At 44.2% G+C, this 22,316-nt stretch overlaps 1 protein-coding gene across 2 annotated transcripts in view; it reads right to left on the reverse strand.

Moving 5' to 3' along the window:
- Window positions 1-22,316, reverse strand: part of FAM168A (family with sequence similarity 168 member A) — a 133,821-nt gene that overhangs the window by 61,599 nt on the left and 49,906 nt on the right. For both annotated transcript variants that reach the window (XM_063305996.1, XM_063305997.1), the window contains exon 2: window positions 5,298-5,386. In XM_063305996.1, coding sequence (XP_063162066.1) covers window positions 5,298-5,367 — 70 coding nt within the window. In that variant the 5' untranslated portion in view covers window positions 5,368-5,386. The remainder of the gene's footprint in view (window positions 1-5,297; window positions 5,387-22,316) is intronic.

Genomic DNA, 22,316 nt, shown 5'->3' on the forward strand with positions numbered 1-22,316 from the left:
ACGGTCCTTCTTCAAACTGTGGCAGTTTGCTTTTTCAGTAGCATCAAGGATATAGTTTATCAGTGGTAAGGAAAAAATATGAGTGTATTTATTGGTAAATAATTTCAAGTTCCTTCCATTGATTTTTCAGGATCGTTTAATTAATATCACCGCTCAGCGGTAAAGAAGAACAGATCAAATGGTGGCTCTTTCTAGAAGAGCTAAATTATATCACAGAGGCCCCGGGGAACACCTCTGAGTTCATTAGAGCGACATTTGTCCTTTGGCCCTCCGCAAATCCATGGCAATAGGATTAGGCCACAAAATGGCTGATATTCCACAGAGACTCGGCTGAATGGGCTGGTGGGGGGGGGGGGGAGGTGAACCCACAAGGCCCAGAGCTGAGCTTCAGCCTCATCCCAACTAGCAGAGCAAGGGACTCGCAAGACAGCTGTCACATCTGGAAGCGGGTTGGACGCACCAGGTGTACTTCATCTGATATAAAACTTAGTATCAGAAAGTGTGGGAGTACCTAAGAGAATACACATTTTTGTTTTTTATGAACGTACTCAACATTTTTCCCAATGTCCAATTCAACCCATTTTCAATGTTCTCCTTTGAAGGCTCAGCTTTTATTTAAAAAAATAGAAAACAGAATAGAGAGATAGATGATAGACAGACACTGTAGATGATAGGTAGAGATGGATGGATGGATGGGTGGGTGGGTGGGTGGGTGGGTGGATGGATGATAGATAGATAGATAGATAGATAGATAGATAGATAGATAGAGATATCAGAATGTGTGTCCATATGGTAGTACCTAAGAGAATACACATTTTTGTTTTTTATGAACGTTCTCAACATTTTTCCCAATGTCCAATTCAACCCATTTTCAATGTTCTCCTTTGAAGGCTCAGCTTTTATTTTTAAAAAAAATAGAATACAGAATATATACCTGTAATATAAATAGATATATAGATATATATGTGTATGTATTAATGTATGTATTAATGTACGTATGTATAAGTACAGTAAAGCCAAATACCAAGGCACAAATGACCAAGCTCAAATTATCCTATTTTGGACACGTGGTGTGAAGATCAAATACAGACACACAAAAATACATTTCAAGTTGACTTTTAAAATAATTGCCAGTTCCACTTCCCAATCTCAGAAAGACCAAATGAGAATCTACTCCTGTTATTTCGTTACCCCCAAGGGATAGTCTGAGCAATCAATTGCTGACAAAATCCCATAGTGGGAGAGGAGAAAAAGGGAAGATGTACAGAGATACAGGGACAAATTAAACCCCTCTTTTCAATATATTTCATAAGTTATTCAGTCCAAGATAATAATACATACATTTTTCTTAGGATTTTCTACTGAATTCAAACACAGGATGCTAAAAAACCAATTATCACACATGTGGCCCAGAGAAGTCAAAGCCTTTAAGCATCCTTGCCATTTTAGCACAGATTCCAGGGCACATTTCTTGGATCTTGACTGTTTTATTGAGGTCTATCCCTAGGAAGAACACTGTACTGTGTAAAGTGGATTTTACTCCACTTTAATTCTTACTTCCTGGATCACAGAACCCAGGCAACACAGTCTTCTTCTTATCCTATACATTTCAACATAAAATCAGTGCTATCGAGCGTGCTTTTATTTTCCACATCTCTGCAAATTACCACCAACTAGGATTCAAAGGAAAATACTAACCAACCCAAGATATTGGGCATGGAGCAGCAGGAATGGAAACACCGCTCAAGAAATATGTGTTAGCTTTTTTTTTTTTTTTCCCCAAATTTCTATCACCACCCATCTCTCCCGAAAAGGGGACTCTTTCTTGCTTTCTTGTTCCTCTACTGTCCCTGAAAGTCCTTCAAACACATTAAAGGATTGGTTACCGCTGCAAGCTTCTGTCATGTTCACCGTTCCAATGTTGCCGGTACATCGTAACGTTTTGCATGTCATTTGGCTGATGCGTGTTTCGTTTGGGAGGGGAGGAGGATTCCATCTTGTGGGATTGTTATATGTTAGCAGCTGGATTGGAATGTGTTTGGGTTATCTCCTGTGTTCAAGGTTCCTTTCCCAGGACATCAGCAGAAACAGTTACCGGGGGGGGGGGGGGGAGTTTGCAACGGCAGGGCGAGGGGAGGGATTACGTTTGAGCCGAGGGTTTTTAGTTTGTATTTGGCGCGCTTTTGCTCATTCTCAGCTTTCTCTGCATTTGCATACTATTCTTTAATAAATCAGATATCATTAAGTTCCTGCTTGTGAGTCTGAGTCTATTAGGGTAGGCAATCCTTACAGCTTCCCATTTAGATACAGGAACACAGGCCTGTATCTCAGAAGGATGCTGACCCTTCAGGCAAATAGGTTAACAATTTTTTATTTGGGCCAACTACCGATAAAATAATGCCGCATGGCCTTTGGCAAGAGTAGATGCTCTAAACAGAATATTTCAGGAGAATGCATTCAGTTAATTGTCAGTGGAAGCTAAGTTTATCTGCCAGACAGCTACCTGTCAATTGTACACAGTCAAGGAAAACCTAAACAATGGGTTTTTTTGCTAAATGACACTCATGCAAAGTATCAGCTCCCCACCTTCAATATCATGCTGGTCATTTTGCATATCCTGCTACATGACTGACTCCTGGTTGTGAGATTTGTTTCTGTTTCCTTTCCCAAATCTCACAACCAAGAGTCCTTATCTTTTGTAACTCAATAGTGGTGAAAATTAAGTAAGGCACACATAAAAAAGAAAATATGACTTTCCCACTACTTATTATGCTTTTTAACATAAAATACTAAGTAACCTCCTGGAGATACTCATTATTTTATTCATTTCATTTTTTAAAAAAGTCTTCAAGGCCTCCATTCCTTGAAAATTTTAGGATGTCCTTCCAAGAATAGCAGGATTTCATGACTGGATAATGGCAAAGAGGATAGAGCCTGCAGCTGTAACGGAGCTGGTTTTCATGTCAAGCTCTTACTTCTGTGTAGGGATGTCCTCACATTGGTCAAAAAAGTCACGATGCCCCGTATAACCGTGTGATCAAAGCCCGAGCCCTTTTTTTTACGTGCATCACAATGCACATTAAAAAAAGTGCAGGGTTTCGATTGCATGCCCACGGCCACCACCTTGGCTTTTTTGACCCCTCCCCCAGGCCGCCCCTCCCCACTTCTTGGTTTGTGAAGAAGGGCAGTCCTGAGGACTTTGTTACTGAGCATAGCAGGAATCGTAATATCGATGCAAAGGTGAAATTAGATAGAAGTGAATGGGGAAAGATACCTTCAGAAGGTGATTTTCTGGGAAGCTCCGCTTGGAATAGACAGAGTACTGTACCATTAAATAAAGATTGGGAAATGCAAGAAGATTGGTAATGGGAGGCATTGTTGATATGGTAGGAAAACCTGTCTCAGAAAGTTCCTTGTCCTTTCAGTCACAAAAGTCAAGGATTTACATCGGAATGCTATTTAAAATGACCTCCGTCCAAACTAAGCCCGTATACGAAAGCTCAAGCTTAGATATGCTACGAATAATAATACTTGGAGGCTTGTACTTTCTTCTTTTATTGTAAGTTTCTGATTCTTTCTGCTGGAACTTTCTCTGCTTACCCAAGTCTATCACGCTCCTTCTCCCTCTGCTAGTCCACTAGCTGCCAGGTCCGTCAGTAAATTTACCCAGAAAATAAAACAAAAAAGCAAGACACCACAACACGACACCTGAGAGAACTCTAAAGAGGGTATCTTTAGCTATGCAGCAACTCAATAATGCTGTGCTACTTTTCTCAAGCTATCTTTCCAACCAGGAGGCTTGAGTGAAAACAGTATGATAAAAAGGAAAGTGGAAGGATGGGTTGGTGGAAAATGAAAAGAGTACTGATGAACCCATTTGGGACATGTTCAGATCATACCTTTTCAGCATATTTAACTGATACAGGTAGCCCTCACTTAACAACCATTCATTTAGTGACGGTTCAGACTTAGGACAGTGCTGAAAAAACTGACTTATGGCCAGTCCTCACACTTACAACCATTACAGCATCCCCATGGTCACGTGATCATGATTTGGGTGCTTGGCAACTGGTTCGTATTTATGACTGTCACAGCATCCCATGGTCACGTGATTGCCATTTTCGACCTTCCCAGCTGGCTTCTGGCAAGTAAAATCAATGGGGAACCATGTGATTCGCTTAACAACTACTTGGTTCACTTAACAACTGCCTCAAAAAAGGTCATAAAATCAGGCCAGATTCATTTAATGACTGCTTCACTTAGCAATCAAAATTCCAGTCCCAATTGTGGTTGTTAAGCAAGCACCACCTGTACCCTACCCGTATTTATAAATCACATCAGAGGCAGTCGATAGCAAAGTTCACAGTTGTAACTTTACAGAAGTCTTTATGCGGAAGAAACCTTTTTTTAAAGGAGTCTGGCTGACAATTCAAAATAGCAAATGCATCAAAACCAGACAGAATAATTAATGCCATGACAGTTCACTTTCTATGGGCAAAGGAAGAGCCTGGGGGGTTGGACTGGAAGATCATCAGCTGATCATTTGATCTACAAATCCTCGAGTGTATTTATTTTTATTTTTTAAAAATGTATAAGGCGCCCAACTGTACAATGACTCTGAGAGGCCTATAGTAAAAACAGTAATTTTTTTTAAAAATCTGTTCAATCATGTCCGATTCTTGGAGACTGCCTGGACAAGTTTTCTTGGCAAGATTTTCAGAAGTGGTTTGCCATTGCCTCCTTCCTAGGGCTGTGAGAAAGTGACTGGCCCAGCTGGCTTTGTGCCTAAGGTGGGACTAGAACTCACGGTCTCCCAGTTTCCAACCTGATGCCTTAACTGCTACACCAAACTGGCCCTCCAAAAAGCAATCATACAGTGCAACAAAAAAAACCCAATACTGTAAGAAAAACAAGTATTGAAAGACAATCAAACATGCAGGACCTGCCATCCTTACTAACCTCCCAGGTTTTCAGAACTCTTTTGAACATGGCCAGGGTGGGGGCCAGATGTATCTCAGGGAGGGTGGTGTTCCAGAGGGCAGGTGCTGTGAAAAAGAAGACCACTTCCCAGGTCCCGTCAGGTGACGGTGCTTAATGGAAGGAAACCCCTTATTGGTATGCAGTGATTTTAAGAGAATGCGCTCCTTCACAAAGGCACTGACAGCTAGTGCAGCTCAGGATTCTGAGCCAGAAACAGGAAATCCCTGCTAGGAATCTTCCCTCAGCAAGAATGTACTTGGTCCCCATGGATCTGGAGCACGCCAACTTCGTATGCATAATTTTATACATAGCTTTACCTGTATAGGCCACGTTCTTAGGATTTCCGTACGGAGCCCCAGGCTGAACGGGGCTGTAAACAGGATTCATCGTGGAAGACGTGAAAACTCTGAAAAGGGAAAATGGAGTGTTCAGAATGCAGGCTTGGAAAACATTTAACAGATGGGGGGCGGGGCTTTTAAAAATAATTAAAATCTTGATACAAAACAGAGCAAATTAAAGATTATACAGTAAGATGCAGGAGACAATACAGAAAATGAAACCAAGCTGTAGTCAAGCCGTGCGGTGACCAGAGTATGTGTGACTGTCTGAAAGGGCCCCCCGATCTAGGAAAGGGTGCAACTGGTGCACCAGATGGAGCTGTGCAAAGGCCTTCCTGGCCACAGCTGCCACCTGGCCATTGAGCAGGAGCTGCGAGTCCAGGAAGACCCCCAAGCTGTACACCACCCTTGAGTGAAGAAGTACCACCACATCCAAGATCAAAGTTTACTTTATTTATCAGATTTTTATCACCTCCCATCTCGCCCACATGGGGGACCCTGGGCGGTTCACAATAAAAACAATTTAAAATTCAATAAAATCATAAATACTACCAATAATAAATATAAAATGCAATGAAATCCAAGCCACGGCAGATCTAATTCAACCCATAAGGGGATAAAACCGGTCCCGGCAGAACTAGGGAACCAACCAGCCCCAAAAATGGCTCTTCCCCTCCCCTCCCCACTCCAGGCAAGGCGGCAAAACCAGGTCTTCAGCTGTTTTCTGAAGTCCAGGAGGGAGAGGGCTAACCGCACTTCCGGGGGAAGGGTGTTCCAAAGGGCGGGAGCTGCTGCAGAGAAGGCCCGCCTCCTGGACCCCGCCAGGCGGAATTCCCTTGCAGACGGGGTCCGCAGCACGCCCTCTCTGCACGACCGGGTGGGGCGGGTTGATGTAGCGGGGGTGAGGCGGTCCCTCAGGTAACCTGGCCCCATGCCATGTAGGGCTTTAAAGGTGATAACCAACACCTTGAATTGGACCCGGAAGCAAACTGGCAACCAATGCAACTCGTGGAGCAAGGGAATTATATGTGCTGATCTTGGAGCACCTAAAATCACCTGCGTGGCTGCATTTTGGACCAGCTGTAGCTTCCGGATACTCTTCAAGGGTAGCCCCATGTAGAGTGCAATGCAGTAGTCTATATGGGAGATGACCAGGGCGTGAATGACTGTTCAGAGGGCTTCTCGATCCAGGAATGGGCGTAACTGGTGCACAACCCGAAGTTGCGCAAAGGCCATTCCGCCACAACTGCCGCCTGTTCTTCGAGCAGGAGTCGTGAGTCCAGGAGGACCCCCAAGTTATGCACCGGGTCTGTCTGGGGCAGTGCAACCCCATCCAGAACTAAAGATGGCAAATTCCTAGGAGCCAAGGGGTCGTTAACCCGCAGCCACTCCGTCTTACCAGGGTTCAGCCGAAGCCTGCTGTTCCCCATCCAGACCCCAACAGCCCCCAGGCACCTGGAAAGGGCAGCCACAGCATCACTTACTTCCCCTGGGATGGAGATGTATAGTTGAGTATCATCAGCACACTGATGATACCTCAACCCGTGGAGATCGATGATCTCGCCCAGCGGTTTCATGTAGATGTTGAATAGGAGGGAAGAGAGTACTGACCTCTGAGGCACCCCACAGAGGAGGGGCCGAGGGTTGGATCTCTCGCTCCCTATCAACACTGATTGGGACCGGCCCAGGAGGAAGGAGGTGAACCAGCGCAGAACTACGCTGAAGGTGAAATATCCCAGATCCAGAAGGCCCAAATACCCACAGCCGCTCAGTCTTGGTAGGGCTGAGCTGGAGACGGTTCCTCTCCATCCAGATCCACACAGCCTCCAGGAGCTGGGACAGAACCTCGACAGCTGGCCCAGCCTCACTTAACGGATAATTAGATTGTTGTTGCAAGAATTCCTTCACAGCTCAGTGATGTGATTAATGATGGCAAGGCTATAATCTACAGTTAAACATAGCTACCCTGCATACCTGAGTAGTTGTTTTCTGGTCCCAACATCCTGGGATAAGACAATTAAAGCTTGGAAAAACTGTTCCACGTGGCCATCCAGAAGACCCAGTTCCTGTGATCCAGAACCACGTTTAGCCATTCCACAACACTAGAAACCCAGTTAATGCTCCACTCTATTGGCACCCCTCCCCAGCCCCCACTATGATAGTATAAAAGATGGTCAACATTTAAAACCCATTATTAGCCCAAAGAAAGATGTGCTGCAACTCCAAGGTTAAAAGTAAATCAAGGATGGGGCAAGACTTCCAAGCATATGGTACACCTCAAGTATGCTAACCCTGGTTATATTCCAGCTGTTCCAGGCCAACCCCTGTCCCATCTTGCATTTGGAAGCAAAAGGACAATGCACCAGAGAGATGACTACACAGCAATACCAGACGAAAAAGAAGACACTCAGCAACTAAAAGCCGGCCATTTTCAAATATAACTAAATCAGACCAAGGGCCTGGGGGAGGCCCATGTGGGCCTTAAGGCTCAGTTGGGTGTTAGCAGTATTAAGGAACTGCCGTGTCTTGTTAAGTACAAATAGCCGAGGGTAAGTTGGGCAGTGATCCATTCTTCCCAGGAGCAACTGGCTTCGAGTTTATCTCTGCTACCAAACCCAGGTACTGACCACCCTAACATGGTGGTTCTCAACCTTGGCAACTTGAAGATGGGTGGACTTCAATTCCCACGGCTGGCTGGGGAATTCTGGGAGTTGAAGTCCACGCATCTTAAAGTTGCCAAGATCGAGAACCACTGCCCTAGCACAAGGAGAAGACAGTTGATGCTACTGGAAATGGCATGGCAGAGAACACACACACACACACACACACACACACACACACACACACACCACTGTGCCTTATCTCATTAATAGACAGAGAACACAAGGTTCTTTCTTCTTTTCCTCTAGCTTTTATTTAGGCAAAAACAAGGAACCTGGAATTAGCATCTAGTGCTGTCCTTTAAGGAACAGCTCAGTTAATTATCTTAATGAAGCACATTCTTTGTTGTGATTAGGACGAAGAAAAATCAGTCATTAAGTTTTATTAGGCAAACCATTTGTCTCCATGGCTACCTAGACAACTTTAAAGATGGCACATACCTGCTTCCCCCTCTTCATGATGGCTTTTGGAAAGGGACTCACTTCATAAAATAATAATTCAAACTTCCAACAAGGTGGACATTTATGAGTGTGGAGCAATTTGTTAGATCATTTTTTTTTCCTTTTAACCTCCTGACAGTAAACAAGTCAGATGTTAAATCCAGCAACAACTGGCTTGCCAATTAGTGCTTAATTAATTAGTTCCTGCCATTTGCAAGTTAACATTGTATGGGTACCTCTCCAAAGAGAGAAAATACTTGGATTAAAATCAAAACAAAAACAAGAGATTTGGAGGTAGGAGGCAATCCTAGTTGGAGGGGATCCTTGAGGCTATCCAGTCCAAACCCCAGCTCAGTACAGGAATCCAAATTCAAACTTCCCACACATCTTCAAATTGCCAAGGTTGAGAAACCCTGCTCTAGGTGGTAAAAAAATGTTCTTTTTTTTTTTAAAAAAAGGAAAGACACATCACCAAGCTGTAAAACACAACAAAGAACCCAGGTTGACCCCGTCCGCATTAAAAATCTCAAAATGCACACATCACATGCATCCAGACCAGAGTTCCAGTAATCAGCCCCAAGGCCTGGGGGAAGAGGCAGCTCTTAACTGCCTTCTGGGAGGCCAAGAGGATCCGGGCCATCCGTATCTCCAGGCGAGGCTCTTCCATGTGGCAGAAGCCGTGACAGAGAAGGCACACTTCCAAGGACTGACCAGGGGACACGGCTTCACCAAGGGGACCTGGAGCATGCCCACACGGCCAGATCTGGTGGGATGGGCAGAAACCATCGCGGAGAGGCGGTCCCACAGGTAACCTGGCCCCACGTCATTCAGGCTTTAAAGATGACAATCAGCAGCTCGAATTGCACCTGGAAGCCACCGCAGCTCACGCAGCAATGGTATTATGGGGGTGCCACTGAGTTTTGGACCAGCTGAAGCTTCGGAATGCTCTTCGAGGGCATCTCTATGGTTATTATTCAACAAATGGCTACAGACTGTCTTACGGACTTAAAAGACAGCCGCAAATTCAACAGAGGGTGGAGAAGAAAGCAGGAGGAAAAGAAGAGAAACAACCTATCTCTAGGCCTCAACATACAGCACAAGCCTTGTATCCTGGAAATTAAACACAAGCCCCCCCCTGCCCCGCCCCAGATGACTTGCCCTGACAATGAATCCTCAAAAGCATCAACTAATCCCTAATGTGATTTACAATCATGGGAATCTGAGCCATATCTTCTGCTTACTCAGACTCATCACTGCAGTCAAGTCCCGAATCCTGGCATCTTTCATGTGCAGAAATGCCCAGGCTGAATTTTTGGCACTTGGCTCTGAGTTGAAAGGAAGACCGCAGGGGTTCAGGCTAGAAAGAGCAAGAGTTCTAGAACAGATGGCTCTGGGTAATCTGGACCGAGGATCAGGCTCAGAATAAACTAGTAAACTGAAAAGGCAGCCTCTGGGTTTGTACAGCTACCTAAGGATGGGGAGAGAAATCGTGGAAAGCTCCGAGCTACAATACCCTGTATTCTGTGCCAAGACATGCTTTTCAAATGAACACACGGTGTCAATCAGCACATACTTGCTTGTTTTGCAGACAATGTTCTGATTCTGAAAGGGAAAAGAAAAGATGCTGCTGGAGGCCCTGTTCTTTTTATCCAGGCGATTGAGACCTGTCAAACACCACACACGGTTTAAATAATGCACACGTTTTTGATTAGAATTTCCAGAGCAATTAAAGTCGTTTTTTCAAAAGAGAGAGAGAGAGAGAACCACTATACTTGCGTGCCACCTGCAGATCCACAAAATAAAATGTCAGACAATGAGATCACGCAAGCCAACGGACAATCATTTCATAGAGTGACACGGAAAGATATTGCATCAGTCACAAAGGTACTGGAAAGATTTACATGAAGAATCAAAAGGTATTAAAGGGAAATGGAAAATACTGGAGTTGCCTCTCCTTGTAACAACAGCTGGAGCTATCTGTAGGTTGAGGCGTGGCCACTGGATTTCTTCCTCTTTGGCTGCCACGTTTCGCTGCTGGTCCAAGCAGCTTCTTCAGTCTGGGCAACGGTTGGTAATGACAGTGCAGCCACCCTGGAGGACATGCATGGGGTCCCCTCACCAACCGTTGCCCAGGCTGAAGAAGCTGCTTGGACCAGCAGCGAAACGTCGCAGACAAAGAGGAAGAAATCCAGTGGCCACGACTCACCCTACAGACAATTCCCCCTGGAGGACGGAGAATCTTCCTCGACAACAGCTGGAGCTGCTCTGTTAAATTCAATGGAGTCACCAAGGCGTAACGTGCTCTTCTGGTGCCACCCAGCATCACAAGAAGGACACCCAGACAGGGAATACCCACTGTGGGGTCTCTCAGGCACAAAAAGACGTGGTCAGCGTCACATAAGCAGGAAGAGACCCTCCCTATCTCCAACCCCTCCCTATTCAGGTGAGGAAACATTTTGCAGTCCTTTAAAAATCCAAGCATATATTTTTTCTGGCAGTCATTTTAAATCCAAGCATCAAAAAGCAGAATTCCAGAGGTAAAAGAGCAAGATCAGAGGCTGCCAAGATGGGGTTTAACATCTCCCCCAACCTCAGATTTAAACTTACTTTACTTGTGTTTTGTTCTACCTATGCAAACTTAGTTATTGTATGTCTGGTGCATGCTGGGATCCTATGGAGCAGAGCTTCCTATCTTATTAGCAGATCCATCGTATCCCACGATCTGCCCCAAACTCATATTCTCCTTTGTAGCCTTCTGTGGGCGATTCTTTCAATTTGCCACCGGTGATTTCCAACAGCTGTGTTTTTACTTCCCATCTCAGGGTTGCAAGGGGGAGGGTGCCAGGTAAAGGTGTCTCCCCAGAAGAGAAGTGGTAGCAACAGCAACTACCATCAGCCACAACAAGGCAGGGAGACCAGCCTGGAAGTTGTGTGAATCCAAGAGGGCATCAGGAAAAGAAATGTAGAGACCTCCCATTTCTCCCCCTATGGGCTGAGCCCAGCCGTCCCATTTGCTAACACTGAAATTTACAATTCTGTTTTTGACTTGCATGGATAGGCAGGTTTTGGAGGGGCAGGAGTATTTTTGCCAGCCTATGCATGCAATCATGTCTTCATTCGCCAACAAAGTGCTGAAGCAACCACTGTCTCTGAAGTTCTCCAGAATTCTTCCTCATGCTACGTGCTAAAAAAACAACAGCACGTAGGGGGAAAGAAGAAAAATAAAACAGAGTAGGCTTGCACAAAAAGTTCAGCACATTCATACTGCTCACATTTCAGCTTCACCGTGGCCCAAGAACGGTGCAAGAAAAACAGAATGAAGTTCAGAAGAGCCACGTTACTCAAAGGACACGAACCGTGAACGGTCTTGGGGGACCGCCCACAGCTTCACTGCGGCCAGAGCCAAGCTTGACAAACAAAGGCGTGACGCACTTCATTAAGACGGGATGACAAAGCCGAGGATCGGAGAGCGGTAACGATGGAGTCTCTTGGAAATGCACCCCTAGGATGCCTACCATGTCATTGCTCCAAAGCAAACATCTGTACCCCCCCCCAAACTCTGCCACCAGTGACCACAGTTGCTCAGAAGCTGCCAAACAGCTGAAGGAGGAATTTCAGCACAGAACCGCAGAGAGGCTGCTGCTGGCAAATGAATGAGGGTGCCCACCTGCCAGAAACGTGGTTACATTTCTATCCGTCGTATCTGTCACAAAACCGTCTCAAGGCCCCCGCTGCACAGGGAGATGACTTCAGAGGAAGTGCAAATAGCAGCACCCTGGAGGCCAGCTCTCCTAAACTGCATCTCATCACTCAGTGGGCCAACGTGTCAATCAACGGGGCTGCAAAGAGGGGAGCTTCAAAGGCACCCCTCGGAGAAGGGGGGGGGAATGTAGCAAACCCTCAGCTTGCACGCTTGTACTTTTCACGCTGTTCAGGGGCTGCTGTGTCACACTTGGGTGCCCTCGTCTTGCCAAACAATAGATGGCTTTGGAGGCAATGGGGTAAGATGAAGAAAAGGCTTGGGCAGTTGCAGACTCAGGAAGAATTAAAAGGAAGTGCAGCTGGGTCTGTGGCCTTCTTATCCGTTCCAGCTCTTTGGGGAGAGGTACAAAGAAGCGTGGCTGTTTTGTGTCACGGGGTCCCAATTCCAGTGGTTCCTCACCTTTTGCTTTACGTAGACCCCTACAGCATCATCCAAATATGTTTGCGGACTGCCAGGTAGGAGATGGGTTGGCAACAGTGTGCCCACAGTCACCAGAACTTACGACCCCATAGATGACATGTAAAATGAATAGAATTTATTTTTTGAAAAAGAGGGGGCCAAAATCTTACAAAACGGCAATCTTGTGAGAGGTCAGCCATTTTTTACACGTTTCCTTTTGATGCCCATGTCTCTGACCACCTGGAATGTCTTCAGTGAGCACTTATGACCCACAAACTACAGAGGGAGAATCACAGTCTTATGCTGTGGATGCCCAAGGAAATAAATAAAATATACTTCCCACTAGCATGAGACGCAATCTTTCAAGTGTTTTGCTGCGCTTGCACAATTCCCCTTCGTTTCTATGGATCATGCCCAGGAGACATTGCCGGTGGGCTCCTTAGTCTCCCCTACATTCTCTGCTAAAAATCTGCCAACAATGCCCCAAATCCCTGCTCTGATTCGAGCACCTCATTTTGGTATGTAGGACAGCTTAAGTTACCTGTGATTAGTGCTATGATGGTGAAAGAAAGGAAAAAAAGGGCAGAATTCTGGGTGAAGAACTACCGGTTTCCAATGCCGGCTGTACCACTCTTGGTCTAGACCTACAGAAAGAGCGTATATCTGCCCCTTTTGTGGCTCCAGCTCAAAGCAAGAAGCAAGATTTAAAGAAGGTAAGTTAACAGAGCTGTTCAGACCCTAGATCTCTGCTGGCTTGGGGCACATAGGAAGGACCTCATAGCCCAGGCAAAGTAGAGTTCCAATCAGGCTGTCAACCACTGGATAGAAACGATGCCTCTTGGGGGCCGATGAACTAGCTTGCTAGCAAGAGACCACAAGCCAGCCCAAGGGGCCCATCAAAAGACTACAAGGAAAGCTTTGAGCCCAATGAAGCCTCTTCAGCACTGTTACAAGTTGGCAGGAGCTTAAGCCAAATCCCTGGAGCTGTCCGAGGTCCTGCCTCCAGGACCACTTACAGGAACTGGGCTCTCTTCCTCTGACCATCCAAGGCATAGAGACAACTTGCTCCATTGCAGGAAAGTTGAGATATTTAATGCATAGCTAAGCATGGTAAGAACACCAGCTTTTACCTGTTTTATTGGGAAAATTTGCAGACAGCTATGTCCATAAAACAGGCTCTCCAAAGCAGGCTACAACTGTCTTGATCTTTCTGTGAAAGCACAAACTTAGACAAACATCACCCCCCCCTTTTGTTTCAAAAGCACACATTTAAGTGTTAGTTTGAAGAGCCTTGTTTCAATCATATTTTACTATGGAACACACAGTTTTAGTATTGCCAGTTTTGATATTCAATGCTTTAATGCCTGCTCCTGTTAATCTAATTTTGTTTTTATTGGTTGCATTATGTACTTGCAAATTTTATTATATGCATTATCCCATTTTGCAATTATGCTGGATGTAACTGTGGGAATTTTTAACAGAAGAGCAGGTTATCAATATATTGCTATTATTATATAGTATCTCTGCCATTTTGTTTCACATTTTCACTCAGAAAATGGAAAGTCAAACACACAAGTAACAGTGAAAACGTATGACAGGTAGTCCTCACTTAACAACCATAAAGAGAGCGGGATTTTGGTTGCTAAGTGAAGCAGTCCTTAAGTGAATCCAACCCAACTTTACCTTTTTGCAGCAGTCGTTAAGCGAATCACTGCAGCCATTAACCGAACCAATGTGGTTGTTAAGCAAATCACATGGTTCCCCATTGATTTTGCTTGCCAGAAGCCAGCTGGAAAGGTCAAAAATGGCGATCACACGACGCTGCAATGGCCATAAATGCGAACCAGTTGCCAAGCACCCAAATCATGATCATGTGACCATGAGGATGCTGCAATGGTTGTACATGTGGGGACCGGCCTTAAGTCGTTTTTTTCAGCATCGTCATAAGTCCGAACCATCACTAAACATATGGTTATTAAGTGAGGGCTACCTGTAGTTGTTTAGCTCTGATTTAAAAACTAAAACAACAATATGTCTGAATATGATAATTACACAGTGGTCCTAACTGGACCATTCTTGCCCTCCTTTTTTCTCCCCATCAATGTGATGAATGACTGACCTGGTTATCATACAACATGTTTACATCTATATTAATCCTGAGAAATAACAAAAATCATCCAGTGATGTCCATGAGACCTGAATGTATCAGATTTAGGAAGGCAATGTAAGAGAAGCATGAAGAAATGCCATGCCCTTAGCCTTCTTGAACCCACCCACTTAGTAATCTACTGATTCTTCTACTTCTGGAAAAAAAAATCACCCTTTACTTCTCCTATTTCATTTACACAAGAGGTTTATGAAACAGCTAAAGTATTATGCCTTGGAAGATCATACTTTAAATCCCCACTCAGCTCAGAAAAACACTTGAAGTCTTTGGACATCTCAGCCCTACTGCAGACTGTCCATAAGGGGCTAGAATTTCTAGCAGCTCTACAGACTTACAGGAAACTGGCATTTCAAAACTAATTATCCCCTCCTAGAACCTACAAACTCCTATAGGATCCCAGAATTGGACATCTTTTCCTACTAGAGATGCTTTCTCTGTGACTCCCCTCTCCCGCTACTTTTTCAGGTCCTGCCTAGATTTTAAGGTTCTCGAGAGAGGGCCTTCTCCTTCTACCACCACTCTCAGGTCCACATTTAGCAGAAATGTGTGTTGGGATTTCCCAGTGGCTGCTCCTTAACTCTGAAACGAGAGAGGCCAATTTCCATTTCTGCTGTTCCTTCAGCTGCATTTTTACTTGACAGATTTTAGCCTCTAAGCTGGCTTGCTGCTGAATCAGCATTTAATTGTGTAGGTACTCTTAATTCATACTGTTGTGTTTTGATTTGATGAATTCTATCTATGACCTTTGGAGAGTCATGGGGAGGGGTCAGTGGTCCCTCTCTTCAAGAAAGAAAAAAACGATCTTAGTAATTACTGGCCTGTTGGCCCAAAATCAATACCTGGAAAGATGTTAGAGCAGATAATAAAGCAGAACGCTTGTAAGCATCTGGAAGGTAATACAAAAGAGCCAATACAGCTTTATAAAAAATAGAGATGAGAGACAAATCTCCATCCTTGACAAGGCAACTAACCACTTTAGTGGACAAGGGGAATGCTGTGGATGGAATCTACTCTGATTTCAGCAAAGTTCTTCACAAGGTTCAATGTGACATTCTCAGTGTCGAACTGTTAAAAGTGTGGTCTAGAAGACAGTACAGTAAGGTAGGTTTGTAAACAGTGGGGCAGACAAACTCAGTTCTGGCTCTACGTCAAGTTGGAGAGCAGTAGCTAGTGGCATCCCACAGGGATCTGTCTTGGAACCAGTATTATTTAACATTTTTATTAATGATTTAGGTAACAGGGTTGATCAGCTGCTTGGCAAACTTGCAGGTGACACAAAACTGGAAAGTCTGGCCAACACCCAGGATGACAGAAGGAGACTGCAATCTAATCTCAACAGGACGGAAGGCTGGGCTGAGGGGAAAAAGATATCCTTCAGCGGAGAGAACTGTCAGGCATTGCATTTAGGGAGAAAAAGGGGCAGGGCATGTATACAAGATGCGGCATTCACGGCTTGGACATCAACAAGTTATTGTGGGAGACAGCTGCCGGAAGGGCTAATGTAGCTCTGGGCTGCTTTAGAAGCAGCACGGTATCAAAGACAAGTGAAATTATTCCTTTTTATTAGGCATGGATGAGATGACACCTGGAGTGTTGTATACAATTCTGGGTACCACATTAGGTAGATTAGAACAGGTTCAGAGGAGAGCAAGAAGGACGATGCAGGGATTTCAGGAATTGACCTCTGAGGACAGGCTGAAGGAACACAGGTGTGAGAGGTGGCATGCGTGTTCAGGTACATACAACGCTGCCATAGAGAAGATGGTCAAGAATTCTTTTCCACTGCCACAGAAATTAGGAGCAGAAACAACAGGTACCGCTTGGAGCAACCAAGATCTGGCTTAACTATGAGGAAAAATTCCTAAGGATAAGATATGTACAACAGTGGGACAATCAACCTATGGAAGTTGTGAGTTTTCCACCTTTGGAAGTTTTCAAGAAGTTTTAAAGCTTCCAGGGATCTGTTATGCAGTATCCGAGCACAGATGGTACAGGTCCCACCAAACAAGCCAGGAATATGATCAGTCTTTTTCTATTTTACAAGCACATGCACATCCATTCCCATGCAATGTACCTAGCAGAAAGGAATAAAAAATGGAGAGAATGAGAGAGAGAGTGGCCTTCTGCTCCATTGACCAACTAGATGAAAGGGACTGAGAGAGTTCAAAAAGCTCTTTGTGAGAGAATCTCAGCTTTTCTAACCTCATGCTTCTATCTTTCATACACCACGGGACATGGTGCCCATGCTGGTTCTCACAACAAGTATTAGTTCACACTTTGTTCCTGCCTTCTGCATTTTCTTCTAATAAATTTTGCCAGTTAATGGATTAGTCTATGCTCTTAAAGCTGTCCAGTCTCGCTCTTCTCTTTCTCCCTCTTTTCTGGGCAGTTAGTAAGAGGATACATATAGGGAACAGAGAATAAAAATCATAGGATAGAGAAAAAAAAATAGAAGCATACATACAGAGAACTTCTGTCAGGCTGGACAGAAACCTCTTAAAGATGGTTTTCCTCCAAACTGCAGAGGGTTAGACTAGATGATCCCCGTGGTCCCTCAAAAATCCATGACCTCATCATTGCGTTCTTTGGATCTGTATGGCTTTGAACACTATTCTTCCTGGAAATGTAGGCCAGGCGTTCGATAAACAAGCATTTCCCTGAAGTATATTATATTTTTTTGCTCATCCAATAGAACTTCTTACTCTGTAGAGTTCTTGTACAGCTATTGATTAGCCTTTCTCAAATCTGCTCCCATCAGGTTGCCTCAGCTCTGTTGGCTAGGAGTGCTGGGATTTTCCATCTCTGCACATCTAGGGGCCCAAGCAGAGGTGTGGGGTAAAATATTGCTGGTTATTCTTGGGTTCTCTTAAGCAAACAACATTTTATTACAAGGATATTGCACCTCTCCAAACTTCTGGCTCCCACAGGAGGCCTTCAGGATCATGTGCCAATATTGCTTGAGCGCACACATTGCTGCTTAATCCCTCGAGTCAAACTGCTACTGAGAAGATACAACTGCTAACCAAGTAAAAAAATAAACTCCCATTCCATTAGTTACTAAAAGAGCTGCTCTGAGGGGACCCAGCTCTTAACTTGGGGCGGGGCCTTGGAACCCACAGTCATTTTTAAATGGTTTGCCATCAGCTGTGGTTTTAGGATGCTTTGAGGATGGTCTTCTCTCCCTTACATTGGCTATTTATCTTATTCTGCTTGCTGGCCGGCGCTGCTTAGCTATGTTGTGGGCTGATGGTTCCCTTTGATCGTACTTCCCTTTCCTACCTGAAAATATCATTTTATTGAAATGAACTTGTAGCATTCATAACCAGACTTCATCTTGGAATGCTGGCAAAATTCTTCAGTTAGGCTTGGTAGAATATGAATGTTCTATTGCACGCTGCTAACTTGAGGTGGGCTTGCTAAATTCATCACTTCGGGGGTTACCTGTGGGAAAACAATATTCTATTCCCTCTCCAGAGCAGAGAAGTGCTTAAAGGTATATATCCAGTTAATTATTTCCCTGTAGGAAGCAGAATGCTGTAGGGTAAAGTTAAACAGCTCTTCTCTTTTGGGTTTTTTTTCCATCCCCTCCTGATAGCCCGCAGCTAATGGAAAATAGGAATCTGTCATCAGTTTTTCAGATCCAGACCTTGCCCAAAGCAGAACTGAATACAAACGTGCGCTGCAGACATCTGATAATTCTCAAGATGAGTCTCTTCTCAGACTCTCGTTTTCCAAAAGGCAACACTTCCTTCTTAGTGTTCTCCTGACACAGAAGAGATTAGCAGGGATTGGCGACGCACCTGCAGAGGTGCTTCACAGAGACAAAACCAACTCTTTCTTGTCGTTGAAAATTTCCCCTAAAATATAATCTGGCTCCTAAGCAAATTTCTTGGATCACCCTAGCTACCACGGATCCTGTGCAAACTTTCATGTGTATGGAGGGACAAGGGCAACTTGCTTGACTACACAAGGTTTTTCGGCTTATAACAATCCCTTTTTCTTAGCATTTCCTTACATCCAATAAATGTCAACATCCCTACTTGTTCAGTATTAACACAAAGAGCTAATTGGCTGGGAGTTGGCATCCTAACGAGGCCTTTGTAGAACACTGCAACTAAGGGCAGGAATGGTTGTCTGAGTCATTTTGTGCACTTCGCTGCATTATGCTGTACAAAAATCGACTTTGTGCCCCACACTTTTAAAAATGACAACTTCTATCCAAGCTCCAAGGGAAGAAACAGACTAAGAGTTGACACTGCTTAAAAATGGGAAGAGATGATGATGGTGATGGTGATGATGATGACGACAACAACCACAACAACTGGTGAAAGCTGTTTGTTGGTTGGGATAAAGACAGACAGAGTGAGCAAACATCTTAGATCTGTCCAGAGAACAAAAAGTGCAGGACACCTCCAGGAACAGCCATCTGAAGATACATAAGCTGTTCATATGACTAGAACTCCTTGTGGACTCAGTGTGAACTTGGCCAGGGTATGATGAGACCACAGTCATTTATATCTTTTAACTTACCACAACTCAAGGACTTATTTGGCCAAGATGATTCAAAATGATTCTAGACAACAAAACTGTGACATTCATGAAATCTTTGCATAAACAATTACAGTATAAGCCTGGCAACCTGAGATGCAGCCCAAGATCCCAGTAAGTATGGAACGCTGGTTAGGAAAGCTACAAGATCTTCTGACCTTTTAAACACGAAATCAACCTTTCTCTTGAAGAACCATAAAGCTGGCCACATCCCAGTGCCAGAAACCTTCCATGTTTAAACTGAACACATTCGGTCTTTTTATTAGGCCTAGCGCAGCATTGAGGCCTTCATCAGAAATGACTGACAGCCCTGTGAATTAAACTAATGAGATTTTAGAGATGCATTCTTGATTTGCAATATGGTTTGGCAAGGAAAAGCATAAACAAATTTTAATAATGCTGAATGGAAACATTCCAACAGGACTGTACATGGGCTTCTACTCAAATCCATCTCCATCCTTACTTATTATTATTAATTCGATCTATTTATAAGCTACCCATCTCACAACAGAGACCCTGGGTGGCTAACACAGAGTTTAAAAACTCAAATGCAACTGCATAATAATAAATACGCAAAACAACTGCCTTAAATAATACCTCTATCATGCAGGCCCAGTAAGCCACCGGGGAAGCAGCCTCGATTTTAAGGCTTTACAAAATGCCAGTAGAGTCGGGGTCAACTGGGATCTCAGGGGCTACGGGGTCCCACAGAGCAGGTGCTGTAACAGAAAACCTGAAACACAGGTTCTCTGCCAGGTGGAAAAGTTCGGAGAAAATAAGCTGTTCCTAGTCTCCACTATACCAAATGCTAGATGCAGGATTAAGTACAAAAAAGGTCAGCAGATTTAGGACGCTAAATATACTTTTTTCCTTCTTCCAATTCCTTTTTCCTTTTCGGCCATGTCTTAATAGTCCATAAGTCTGAGAACAGAGAATCTTATTTCTAAGCTGCGTTAGCTTCTCTGACTGCCTTTCGCAATAAAAGTGTAGCCTAAATCGTAAGTAATATGCAAGAGGGAGGGAAACCCCTCACAAGTATTATGACACTACCTTTCTTTCCTCAGGGTAAAAACTGTCGGTGTCTGGAAAGAACAGCCATAAGCCAAGTGTGAAGTCTGAAAGCAATTCCAAGCAGAAGTATTTGCTTTTCTCCTACTCTGACATCAAGGAGGGAAATTTCTTCATACGCCCATCTAACATGTCACCGTGTCACTTCATTAAAAAAGCATTAAAACCTTATTATCAGGTGAGAAGACAGATCTTACAGCTGAATGTTAATATGTCTGAGCTAAGATTACCCAGTGAGGGAAAAAAGTGAGAAGTAGCCATGTTTTCTTGGAATAATTGCACATACTGAATTAAAAATTGCAGGTGGTTGCAGAGAAAAGCTAACAATGGGTGCCTGCGGCAGAATTTTTAAAGACAAGGCAAGAAAACCACCTGCTTTCTCCCATTTTTCCTGACAGAAAGGATGGAGAGTTGTTGTTGTTTATTCGTTTAGTCGCTTCCGACTCTTCGTGACTTCATGGACCAGCCCACGCCAGAGCTTCCTGTCGGTCGTCAACACCCCCAGCTCCCCCAGGGACGAGTCCGTCACCTCCAGAATATCATCCATCCACCTTGCCCTTGGTCGGCCCCTCTTCCTTTTGCCCTCCACTCTCCCCAGCATCAGCATCTTCTCCAGGGTGTCCTGTCTTCTCATTATGTGGCCAAAGTATTTCAGTTTTGCCTTTAATATCATTCCCTCCAGTGAGCAGTCTGGCTTTATTTCCTGGAGGATGGACTGGTTGGATCTTCTTGCAGTCCAAGGCACTCTCAGAATTTTCCTCCAACACCACAGTTCAAAAGCATCGATCTTCCTTCGCTCAGCCTTCCTTATGGTCCAGCTCTCGCAGCCATATGTTACTATAGGGAACACCATTGCTTTAACTATGCGGACCTTTGTTGTCACTGTGATGTCTCTGCTCTTAACTATTTTATCGAGATTTGTCATTGCTCTTCTCCCAAGGATTAAGCGTCTTCTGATTTCCTGACTGCAGTCAGCATCTGCAGTCATCTTTGCACCTAGGAATACAAAGTCTTTCACTGCTTCTACATTTTCTCCCTCTATTTGCCAGTTATCAATCAAGCTGGTTGCCATCATCTTGGTTTTTTTGAGGTTTAGCTGCAAGCCAGCTTTTGCACTTTCTTCTTTCACCTTCATCATAAGGCTCCTCAGTTCCTCTTCACTTTCAGCCATCAAAGTGGTATCATCTGCATATCTGAGATTGTTAATGTTTCTTCCAGAGATTTTAACTCCAGCCTTGGATTCCTCAAGGCCAGCTTGTCGCATGATGTGTTCTGCATACAAGTTGAATAGGTAGGGTGAGAGTATACAGCCCTGCCGTACTCCTTTCCCAATCTTAAACCAGTCCGTTGTTCCGTGGTCTGTTCTTACTGTTGCTACTTGGTCGTTATACAGATTCTTCAGGAGGCATACAAGATGACTTGGTATCCCCATACCACTAAGAACTTGCCACAATTTGTTATGGTCCACACAGTCAAAGGCTTTAGAACAGTCAATAAAACAGAAATAGATGTTTTTCTGAAACTCCCTGGCTTTTTCCATTATCCAGCGGATATTGGCAATTTGGTCTCTAGTTCCTCTGCCTTTTCTAAACCCAGCTTGTACATCTGGCAATTCTCGCTCCATGAATTGCTGAAGTCTACCTTGCAGGATCTTGAGCATTACCTTACTGGCATGAAGGATGGAGAGAGTCTATCTTAAATATTTGGAACTGAGACCTAATATCAATGATATCAATAATATCATCATGGATAGGAAAAAAGCAAAACAAAGGAGCAAGTGTGAAATTCAGAAATATCCCAGGGAATATGGGAAGTCATAAAATAGTAGATATAAGGACTACCCATGAGACCACAAGGGTGAAGTTAGAATATGCTTTAAGCAGCAGCTCAGAAAGGGCGATAGATTATGTCTCCCCATCTCTACCTATTCCATGGGTGGGAAGCCACCCATT

The sequence above is a fragment of the Candoia aspera genome, chromosome 5, assembly GCF_035149785.1.
Source record: "Candoia aspera isolate rCanAsp1 chromosome 5, rCanAsp1.hap2, whole genome shotgun sequence".
NCBI classification, from domain to species: domain Eukaryota; kingdom Metazoa; phylum Chordata; class Lepidosauria; order Squamata; family Boidae; genus Candoia; species Candoia aspera.